This window comes from Octopus bimaculoides, chromosome 1 (genome assembly GCF_001194135.2).
Source record: "Octopus bimaculoides isolate UCB-OBI-ISO-001 chromosome 1, ASM119413v2, whole genome shotgun sequence".
In the NCBI taxonomy this organism is placed as follows: Eukaryota; Metazoa; Mollusca; class Cephalopoda; order Octopoda; family Octopodidae; genus Octopus; species Octopus bimaculoides.
Window position 1 is genome coordinate 97,128,767 of NC_068981.1, and position 12,188 is coordinate 97,140,954.

General features: G+C 34.7%; 1 protein-coding gene across 6 annotated transcripts in view; it reads left to right on the top strand.

Annotated features, from left to right (window-relative positions):
- Positions 1-12,188, top strand: part of LOC106879882 (ATPase MORC2) — a 167,114-nt gene that overhangs the window by 87,891 nt on the left and 67,035 nt on the right. For all 6 annotated transcript variants that reach the window (XM_014929608.2, XM_014929613.2, XM_014929607.2 and 3 more), the window contains exons 25-26: positions 963-1,005; positions 3,567-3,656. In XM_014929608.2, coding sequence (XP_014785094.1) covers positions 963-1,005; positions 3,567-3,656 — 133 coding nt within the window. The remainder of the gene's footprint in view (positions 1-962; positions 1,006-3,566; positions 3,657-12,188) is intronic.

Below are 12,188 nucleotides of genomic sequence, written 5' to 3' on the forward strand. Positions count from 1 at the left end.
AGCCTAAGTCCAATGTAATATAGTTAAATTTTAAGCAATTATATTTGAAACTACCTTATCTGGTATTGGTACATGATCTGACTAAGCTATAAACATGAATCATTTTGCCTTAGGTGAACTGTTATATATAAGTTCTGATCATTGCAGAATAAGGGGTTAGGTCTCGAGGAAAAAGTTTAAAATATAGAACTTCTTTGTTTTAGTCAAGACAAGCCAGTATTATTTGCATATGAGATAGAAGGATTGGTGCAGGTGATAGAAAAGTATTGTGCCTCTATAAATTGCAGACAACTAAGTCAATGAGGCAGGGGAGTATCCACCCAAGTTTCACATCCTTTCATCATCAGAATTGAGATTTTCTACGATACTTCATGTTAATGTCTGTGACAGTTTAGCTTTAAGTAGATAATAAAGCTTACTTTTGCCTAAGTTGTAAGAATAGTTTTAAATGATGAATGTTTTGTTAACTTGGAATACTGTTCAGCTCATCATAAGTATAATTAAGAGAGAGATAGGCTTTGTCATCTCTATTTTTTAGTGATTTCCTTATGTTATGTGATTCACAGCACACATCATCATCCCATGCTGGCATGGGGTGGATAACTTGATAGGAACTGGCAAGGTCAGAAGCCACACTAGGTCCCATAGTTTGTTTTGGTGTGATTTTTATGGCTAGATGTCCTTCCTAATGCCAACCACTCCACAGAGTGTACTGGGTGCTTTTTATGTGACACTGGCACCCACGCCAATGCTTTTTATGTGGCACCTTGGTTTTAGGATCTCAATTCTGTTGTTGTGGCTGGGTTTCTGCATAGAAAATGTTAAACTCTACTTAACCCCATCACCAATTAACCAGGTAATATATTGGGGTCAAATTTATTGAATACAATCCATTTTTGAAAAGAAATTGATAAAGCTTATGTTGCAAATTACTAACAATTACATGTTTTTCCATTTTATAGTGGAAGTAAATACCCAAGTTGAAGCACTTGTCAATGGCCGATGGTAAGTTTGCAATTTTTCACAAAAGTTCTTTTTTATTTATTTCCTTTAAGACAGTTCACCCCACCAAACCTTCTGTTTATATTTTTCTATTGAAGACTCAATAGTAAAATAACAAAAAGGGATTCTAAGAAAAGTAATGGTGATTATCTAAAGCTAAAGTTATGCTTTGAATATTTTTATTTCGTTGGTTAAATTATTTTATTGGCATTAATTTAAAGTATTTCAATTTTGTTTACGAGGGAGTTATTTTTATGTTTCCTCTTGTTTCAGATCAGCACTGATCAAGTTGCTTTATGATCAAAAATGTTCCATCTGTGACTATTTCTATGTTTTTTCTCTCACATAGTCTATTTAGGAATATATTATTCAATTTTTCTCTCTTAAGATAGTAGATTATGAAGGAATTGTGTTTTCTGGCAGGTATTTATCACATCATAGTACCTCAACATTTTTGAGGTAATTACTAAATAATGTATGATCTGATAATTTCACTGTCTAATCCATAATGATCATCTGGTTTTCCCTTCACTAAAGTCTCTTTGTTGTTTGGCAGAACTAGTAAAACATCAGACTAATATCTTTTTTAATATTTAAATGGGTAAGTTGGTCTAATTGGCTAGTACACTTATTGCAAAAATAAAAGGTGTGGGTTCAATTCCCATGTGTACTGTACTAATACCCATTTTTGTCCATTGAAGGGCTTATATTCCCCAATATTAGACTAAGTGTAGCAAGCTGGCAGAATCATTAGCATGCCGGAAAAAATGCCTAGCAGCATTTTAACCTTCTTATTGTTGTGAGTTCAAATTTCATCAAGGTTGACTTTGCCTTTCATCTCTTCAGGGTCAATAAAATAAGCACCAGTTGAGTAGTGGGGTCAGTGCAATCAACTTATCTCCTTCCACAAAATTGTTGGCCTTGTGCCAAAATTAGTAAGCAATATTTAGTTTTGTTCTTTTACATGCTGATTTCAAATCTCTCTGGGGTAGATTTTTGTCTTTTGTCTCTTTGAAGAGGGTTGATAGAATGTATTCTGATGTGTCTGTTCAATTGACTTCTTTATTTTATGTAGCTGTTTAGACTTATTTCTAAACAAGAAATCACATTATCATCGTTATTATAGTTGTTGTTATTGAACCTAGATATTTATGTTTAAAAAATTCTATTATATTTTTATAATTAAATATTATTAGGAATTATATAAAAATAATTATTAAAATAGTCTGTGTATTTGTAGAAGTATAACCAGGTAAATTTTAACAAAAGAAAAAATAAATAAAAATCTCATATGAACCTCGGTTGAGGACCAATGACTTACATGATTCAATATTTTGTCTCAACCAAGGTGGTGAGCTGGCAGAATCGTTAGCACGCCAGGCAAAAAATGCTTAGCAGCATTTCGTCCGTTTTAACGTTCTGATTTCAAATTCCGCCGAAGTCGACTTTGCTTTTCATGCTTTCCGGGTCGATAAAATAAGTACCAGTTGAGCACTGGGGTCAATATAATCGACTTACTCAACTCTCTAGAAATTCATGGCCCTGTACCAAAATTTGAAACCAATATTTTGTCTCGGCCAAAAAACTTCATATTGACATTTTTGTTTAACGGTAGTGTAAGAATTATCTCCCTTATTGCTTTGGCGGAATGGGGAATGAGGTGGGCATTTGACCAGATCATTAATAGGTTCATAACTTTCATGGCTTGTGCTAATAAGGGTAAATTGTCATTGTGGGTTACTCGGGTCACTCATCTATTGAATGCATATTTTAAGAACTAGTTTCTAATCAAGACAAGTTTAATATAGATATAATTTTTTTTATTGAAGTAGATGAAATGCATTGAATTTGAACTGTAAATGCATACAAGCTAGTTACGTTCTATATAAATAATATTCCCCGTTTGTGGTATGGTTAGAGTTGTTTCCCTTAGATCGTTGTTTAAAAACAGATATAGCAAGGAAGTTGTTTTGGCTATCAAATACGTTTAAAAGTAATACATTAAAATAAGTCGAAGACTTTAATTGTAACAAATTAAAGAGATTTACAATAATATTAAAAGATTATAGAAATTGTAGAGAATGAAGCAAGTGTTAAAATACCGAGGAGTCAGTTTTAGTGACACTCTGTTTCTGTTGAACAAAGGCTTGTCATAGTGGATAACTTTTCCTTCTATCAGTTGAACATAATTTAGGGGGTTGATTGAAGTGTAAGTGATCTCTGTTACTAGTTTATTAGTATAAGTTAGTGTCTGAAAATGCTCAACCTAGACTTAGCTAAAGGAAAATCTTTCCAGTCTCTTGAATTCTTTATCTCCTGTGGTGAACACTTCTCTTCTAGACTTCACCTCTGTACTACAGTTCTGATGTTTGTTAAACTCTGAATTTAGAATTTACACATTAATATGTATTTATATGTGCATGAAGACATCTGCACTGTTTGACTTCAGGCCACCTATAACGATACACACAAAATCACTTAATAAACGCTGCTACTCAGCAACATTGATATGTTATCTCTGCCAGTTTGTTACATAGTGTACCTTTATTGAATCTCTTGTACAGGTTTTCTGGAACTGTGATTAAAATCAACTCTTCAGATGGCAAATTAAAAATAAAGTTTGATACTTATCCAAGGGACAAATATGATAAATGGTAAGTTAAAACATATTTGACTATAAATCTACTGAATAGAGTGTGATAGACTTTTAGTGCATTCTCAATGCCTCTTGAATAGGATCTATTGTTTATGGACTTAACCAGCTTCTTATCTAATATTAAGCAACAGCTATTTGTTAATGGTGGAGATATAGTTTCTTACTTTTTTTTTTAATAAAGAGTACCCCACAGGAATACAGTAAACTGAAAGTACTGTCTTGAGTCTTTGGATTCAGGGGGCTGGTTACCTGGGTTCCAAGGTATATGAGTAACTGAAGTCACAACATCCCCACTGAATGGAATGCTAATCCATTGCAGGGATAGACATTTACAGTTGAGTGGACTGGAGCAATGTGAAGTGTAATTTTCAAGAATAAGATGCATTGTTCTGGTCAGAAATTGAAACCAAGATTCTGTGATTGTGACTACAACACCCTAACCACCAGGCCACAAACCTTCACTTTTAGGTATTCTCACAAAAGTACCGAAAACCAAGTTTATTCTTTGTGTGTGTGTGTGTGTGTGTGTGTGTGTGTGTGTGTGTGTGTGTGTGTATACACATTAGGGGTAACTAGCTGTAGCATTTTTTTACAGCTAATCTCTTCCACATTATTAGCAGATATTGCATAAGTTTTAAAAAAAATTTCAGTTTAAAAAAGACCAGCTGTAAATTAAAGCTTAACTTTCTTCTGCTCTTGGGAGTGATATTTTATTATGTTTAGGCTTGTATTTTACTTGTTGGAAGTGACATCATATTTCTGAGCCATGATAATATTCCAGAGGTTATTGTTAACACATAGAAAGCAGTTTCTTGAAACATCAAGGGAGTTCATGTTGCATATATATGGGTGGTAGTAGGGTAGTGTGTGTGTGGTGAGTGTGACTTAGAGCAAGATATTTACTTGTCTAGGTCATCCCATAATGATAATTCATAACATTAGAAATCTAAGTAGATCAGGCGCAGGAGTGGCTGTGTGGTAAGTAACTAGCTTAACACCCACATGGTTCCAGGTTCAGTCCCACTGTATGCTCCTTGGGCAAGTGTCTTCTACTATAGTTTCAGGCCGACCAAAGCCTTGTGAGTGGATTTGGTAGATGGAAACTGAAAGAAGTCCGTTGTAATATATATATATATATATATATATATATATGTGTGTGTGTTTGTGTGTATGTTTGTCCCCTCAACATCGCTTGACAACTGATGCTGGTGTGTTTACGTCCCCGTAACTTAACGGTTTGGCAAAAGAGACTGATAGAATAAGGACTCGGCTTACAAAGACTAAGTCGTGGGGTCGATTTGCTCAACTCTGCAGTCAAATGACTGAAACAAATAAAAGAATGAAAGAATCTATGTCATCATTAACAGTTACATGTTATAACTGTACTGCTGTTTTAGGCTTACATTGTTGGTTAGAGGGTGATGTATAGAGTATTTGTTGCTTGTTGATACCTGTGTATCTGTTTATGTGAGTGCAGGGTGTCTCACCCGTTTTCAGCAGCAGACATAGTTTTCAAGAAGCTAGGACACCTTGCAGGTTGGTTCAAGGAATCCTTTCATGTGTGCATACTCACAGCTCTGTCAGCATGAATTTTGTACACAGCATTGCTGTAGTTGGTTTGGTCAGTGACAATATAGAGACGTGGCTAACAAAATTGTTTCCTTGCTCAACCTTGTTGATGAATGACTTCCACCACAAGCACATAGTGTTTATTAGGGAATTTTCTTAGCTGTTTTTAACAAGAAGACCATTTTGTTGGTAGATATAAACAAATTCACTGCTTCTGCCTATGCATTCAGAACTTAAAGACTTGGAAAAAATGCTACAAAATATTTTGTTCAGTGCTCTAGCAACTTCATAAATCCACAAGTTTGTACTGGTGTTTTACTTTCAGTGATAGTGTGAGAACTATTGAAATGTTCGACAAACATCATGGCTTTTCATCATGAAATAGACTAGGTTGTGTATTGAAGATTGTAAAATGTAAAGTTGTGAATCCCTTCTTATAACAATAGAAACTCATTGCTGATTTCCTTACTAACTAGATTACAGAAGGTTTCTCATGGCTAAACAGCATTAAACCCAGCATCATCTGTATTTTTTTTTCATTCTTTTTACTGTATTAAAGATAAAACTTTTATTGTAGCTATTTTGATTTTTGAATTGCAGTGCAATGCAGTAAGTGCTTTCTAATTGATTTGACAGTTCTGCAGTCGGTAATGTGTACTGCATAGTATTATTGCCATTCCTTCATGAATTTATGTGAAATATTAACTAAGGTTTATAGAAGTATTTGGCATAACATGACTACTGCCAACAATATAGTTTACTCTACTATTTTATTGGGAGACACTACTAATATTCCTATAATGTATTCCTATAATGCTCATTATAGAGGTATGAACATGGTGAAATCTAATTTCTCTTCATAAAATTTACAACCCTGAAAAGTAAATCATCATTTTTTTCCCCCTAGGCTAGTCACTGCTATTACTTGGTATATATTTGTATGTGGGCAGGCAGGAATATATTTATTTAATGTAATTATGTTATTGTTATGCAATTCAGTAATTGCATTTATTTGTATTAATTTGTGCATATAAGTTTGCTGTTGTTACTGCTGTTATTTAGTTTTGTTACTTCTACTTGGGATGCAGCTTGCTTTTGTTCTGTGTATCTATTTATAATGACAATGAAACTGAACTAACTAAAGACAATCTTACATTTATGTTTGGATAATTACAAATGCTCTCTGAATATTCTCACAGGGAAATTTTTTAAACTGAACTTTCAGAGACTTTTAGTCTGATGCATTGATATTCAATGAAGAAAAATGATAACTAGAAAGACTGATCTCGATAGATTTTTGTGATAATTTTGTGATAATTCTGAAATCAGCTTTGAAATTATTATTTTTTTGATATCCTGTATAGATTTTCTGTGTTGTTTAGAGTCTTATGTACTTGTCTTTATCATAAATTGTGTTATATGAGATGTGCAAGTACTTCTTGGTCCTTGCTCAAATACTCATTCTGTTACTAGGAAAAGATGAGTGTGATTTGGTTGCTTATGAACTACTGATGATACTGTGCTGTATTTATGGAGCAACTCTGGGATTCTTCTTGTATATTAATTTCATTAAGGGTTGGGAAACATGCTGCCAGTAAAATACAGGTAAAGTAGACAACATAGGCATGGCAAGAAGCTTGCTTCCCAACCACATGATTCTGGGTTCAGTTCCACTGTGTGACATCTTGGGCAAGTGTCTTCTACAATAGCCGTGGGCAAACCGAAGCCTTGTAAGTGGATTTGGTAGATAGAAACTGAAAGAAGCCTATCATATATGTCTATGTGTGTGTGTGTCTTTGTGCCTGTGTTTGTCCCCCCACCACTGCTTAACCAGTGCTAGTATGTTTACATCCCTGTAACATAGTGATTCAACAAAAGAGACCGATAGAATAAGTACCAGACTTAAAAAAATATGTACTAGGGTCAATTCATTCAACTAAAAGATTTCTGAAGACAGTACCCCAGCATAGCTGCAGTCTAATGACTGAAACAAGTAAAAGATAAAAGCTAATACATGCACGCGCGTTCTACAGAGCAACCTAAAGAAGCTTTGCTGGAATTTGGTCAGATCCAGTTGGCTTTATCTGGCTGGCATTGCCTCTATATTCTTTTGATGTCTTAAGGCTTAAAGGTCATCCCCTGCAGCATCATGACAGAAATTTCAAGTTAGTGATCAGAATTTGGTAGGCAGCATTTTTCTGTAAAGGCCTAATGGAAAATGCTGGCATTGTTTTTTATTGGTGTATTGACAGCTCCATCTTGTTCGGTAAAACAAATTTGAGATTGGTCTCTTCTTCCAGATGATGAATTTACTATAATTCACAACTTCTTTCTGTTGAGGTTATCAAATCTATTATTTAGTCTGAGATTGTTTTGCTTGACTCTGTCTTATTAACTGTACATCGCTTGGATAAAATTTTACCCATTTTCAAAGTATGTCATCATCATCATCATCATCATCATCATTTGGCATTTGTTTTCTGTGCTGGCATGGGTTAGATGGTTTGACTAGAACTGATAAGACAGAGAGCTGCACCAGGCTCCAGTCTGTTTTGGCTTGGTTTCTACAGCTTGATGTTCCTCCTAACACCAACCACTCCACAGAGTGTAGTGGGTTCCTTTTATGAGTCAACAGTATAGGTGTCTTTTACATGTCACCAGCATGGGTGCCTTTTACATATCACCAGCAGTGACCATGACTATAATTTCACTTGGCTCAGCATGTCTTCTCAAGCCCAGCAGATCACCAAAGGTCTTGGTCACTTGCCATTGCTTCCATGAGACTTAACATCCAAAGATTATACTTCACTAGCATAAAACTATGATCTGAGATAGCCAGATATATTAAAGCAACTAGAGTGTTTGTCAATGATTCAATACAAGTTTAAATTCAAGGAGAATCTTTTACTTTTAGGGTTGTGAATTTTTGTAGCCACTGAATCATTGTCATTGAATCATTGATAAACACTCTAGTTGCTTTAATATATCTGGCTATCTCAGATCATAGTTTTATGCTAGTGAAGTATGATCTTTGGATGTTGAGTCTCATGGAGGTGATGACAAGTGAATAAGACCTTTGGCGATTTGCTATGCTTGAGAAGGCACATCAAGCCAAGTGAAATCATAGTCACAGCCAGTGCCGGTGACATATAAAAGATACCTGTGTTGGGGGACACATAAAAGGTATCCACTACACTCTGTAAAGGAGTTGGCATTAGAAAGGGCATCCAACTGTAGAAACCAAGCCAAAACAGACTGGAGCCTGGTGCAGCTCTTCAGCTTACCAGTTCCAGTCAAATTATCTAACCCTTGCCAGCATGGAAAACAGATGATGATGATCATCAGTTAAAAAGAAAGAATTTAACATACTTTGAGAATAAGTGAAATTTTATACAAGCTAAGTACACAGTTAATAAGAGGGGGTTAAGCAAAATGATATCAGACTAAATAATAGATTTGACAACCTCAGCAGAAAGAAGTTGTGACTTGTAGAAAATTCCTTTTTTGAAAGAAGAGACCAATCTCAAATTCCTCTCATTGAACAAAATGGAGCTATTAATACAATGATAAAAGAGAAAACCAATATCTTCCATTATGAAGAAATTGTAGAATAATTTAGACACTGAAGATTTTATCAATAAATGGAATTATGAGGACATGTGGTTCTGGGTTCAGTCCCACTGCGCTGCACCTTGGGCAAATGTCTCCTACTATAGGCCCTGAGCTAATCAAAGTCTTGTGAGTGGATTTTGTAGATAGAGTCTGAAAGAAGCTTGTTGCACATGCATGCATGCTTGCTCGCTCATTTTAACTCTTTAGCATTTAAACTGGCTCACCTGTCCTACAATTAAACCTACAAATTAAACCCTCCCATTAAAATTAAACCTCAAGGCTACAAACGAGATATTGCATGATAAATTCAAAACAAATGTGAATAAATAAGCATTACACTTGACAGAGTGATCTGAATGCTAAAGGGTTAAATCTTCCACTTTCCATCTACCAAATTAACTGACAATAGTTTGGTTGGTTCTGGGGTTATAGTAGAAGATACTTGCCCAAGGTATCATGCAGTGGGACTGAACCTGAGACTACATAGTTAGGAAGCAAGCTTCTCAACCATACAGATATGCCTGTAACTTTGCCACTCTTGCACCTGAAGTGTTGAAGACATTGCTAGGTATACATAAATTTTAGTCTATTTTAGTCACCATGACTAAGGCCATGCTGGAATACAGCTCTTTTGCCCAGTTTTTAAATAAAAAGCAACTTACATTATCTTGTTGCCTTTTTTTTTTTTTTTAAAAGATGATATGTGTCATTTATAAGTGATTTAGCTGCTATTTCTAGAAGGTAAGGCAACTACTTGATACTCCTACTTTAGGTTATACAATTATTTTTTACTTTGATATAGAAGTCAACTTTTGTTAAGGAGATGTGTAATTGATTGAATTTACTTTAAAGTATCCTAATAATAATAATAATAATAATAATAATAATAATAATAAATAGGTGTATGTCTGTATACTGTTACTTTAGTATTTAACAGAAGTAACTGGCCTTTAATATTAATATAAGTCCTTTAACAACTCACTGGTCAGTAGTAAATTCCTTTGCCTTAGTAAGTAGGAATTTTGTTTGACATGGTTAGGGTTTCAAAATGAGAGCTAGGTAGGTAGATAAGTAGACAGACAGACAGGAAGGCAGACTACTACATCATATGAATGCAGAATGACAAAAGTGAAAGAAATATCCTAAACTTAAGGGTCACCAAATTTATGTGTCTACTGCTGTTTATTTTTTGATACCTTGATAATTATCCATATTCCAAAAACATATTATCCATCAGGATACATTTTGAATACCTAAATTATTGCAGATACAAATCCAAATTCCTCTGTAGTGCAAAGATGGCTTCTATCAACTGGCTTTCACACATCTTTGGCTCCATGTTTTTTGCTCACTTCCTATATTGAGAGTATAATGACAGGTGAAAAAACAAGTTTGGGAAATATTGGTCTGTGGTAATGGTTTCTTCTGATAGATCATAAGTGTCAGATGAATCACTCTTCAGGTTTTACTAGTATCCATTTTACTGATACTTTAGAGCAGTAGTTCTTCACTGGGGAGTCCATAGAAGAATTTTGTGGGGTCTGTGTTAATAAAATAGTAAACTGGGGATCCACAGTAATATTTTAAGGGTCTGTGAATAAATTTTGCTGACAAATGACTGAGACCTTTGGCAATATGACATGCTTGAGTAGAAGACCCATCAAGCCAAGTGAAATCATAGTCATGGCAGATACTGGTGTTACACAAGTGACACCTATGCCAGTGGCATGTAGAAGCACCCATTTACACTCTGAGTGGTTGGCATTAAGAAGGGCATCCAACCATAGAAACCATACCAAATCAGACTGGAGTTTGGTGCAGTCCTTCAGCTTACCAGCCCTGGTCAAACCATTCAACCACTGTCAGCATGGACATCAGATGTTAAATGATGATGATGGTACACTTATTGCATGAAACAGCTAGGTTTTACATAATTGAATGTTTCTGGCCACACTCATGTTCTCTCAGAGAGGGCTATGGCAAACCTATGCAAGTGAATGTGTGAAAAACAAAATGGGAATTTTGAAAGAAGTATCTATAGAACTAGTTTTAAAACATCGAATGGAAAGGGGGTCCACAAAGAATAAAATAGTAATCAAAAGTGTCCAGAAGTTGAGAATCGCTGTTTTAGAGGAAGGGAAATCTAAGTTGGCCTTGATAGAATTTGAACTTTGAACATAAAAAGATAAAACTATATATCAACAACTGCTTGTTAAAGCATCTCTTCAAATGTTCTAGCAAGAATGTTACTACATCCCATTTAACAAAACACCTATAATAAATTTTGTTGTGTCCAAGGATCCAAGGAGAGTCATATTGTCTTAATGCCTTATTATCTAACACACCAGTTCAATTTCCACTCATTTATTATTCATATTTTTTCTTCTAAAATTTTCGTTGCTTTTGCAACCTTGTCAGTGGATAAAAACCAAGAATAAAAGCCATATTGTGCTTTGAACATGTATATAATAAATGTGCTGCAAACTTCATCGTTCAACCAACCCTTGATATGGTTGCTCAATCTACTAGAAATAACAGCCAAATCTTTCCTTAAAATCGTTTTACTGTCTTAAAAAAAGAAGGGTGATCCATTAATTAGATAATGTAGTTCTAGATATACATTTGGAACATGTTTGATCACTAGGGCTGTTTGATCAAAGCTGACCTAGAGCTAAACAACAACCTCCCCATCCTGCCATATTGTGGTCTCGACTGATGGTTCAGATCTTAGGTCATAGATGTAAGTGTCAAGCTAAACTAATTATGTTTAATCTCATCAATTAAAACCAAATTAATGAAATGATGCACTTCAAATACTATACAATTAATGCATGAAAAGTTATAGTGTATGGATTCTCCTTGCTAGATGTGATAATAAACCTTATAGTCATTTAGAGATTTTATGGTATTAGGTGTGTGTGTGTGTGTGTGTGTGTGTGTGTGTGGAGTCAAGGTAGGAAAGAGAGAGAGAGAGAGAAGTAGCTGTAAGGCACAGATTTCACTTTAGTTATCAAAATGGCAATGCATTGAAATTGGACTTATTTTTCTTGCATCAGTATCTGATGCCCTCCTGATTAGGCTAGACTGTGATGTTTTGGTAAAGAAGCTGTTTGTTAATATGTTTTCACTTAAATTCAATATATGTTATTTATAAAAATAAACACCACTGAAAATTAATTCGATGGTGTCAAAATAGGTTTCCTTAATTGGCTCAGTCTCCCATTCCTTTCGTTTTGTCAAAATTGGAGATTTTTAATTTATTTTTAAGATCATGTTTCTTCAAATTCAGAGAATTTTAATTCTTCATTCTTTGATGTGTTGTTTGTCTGAGAGTGGTAGTGAAGGGGGT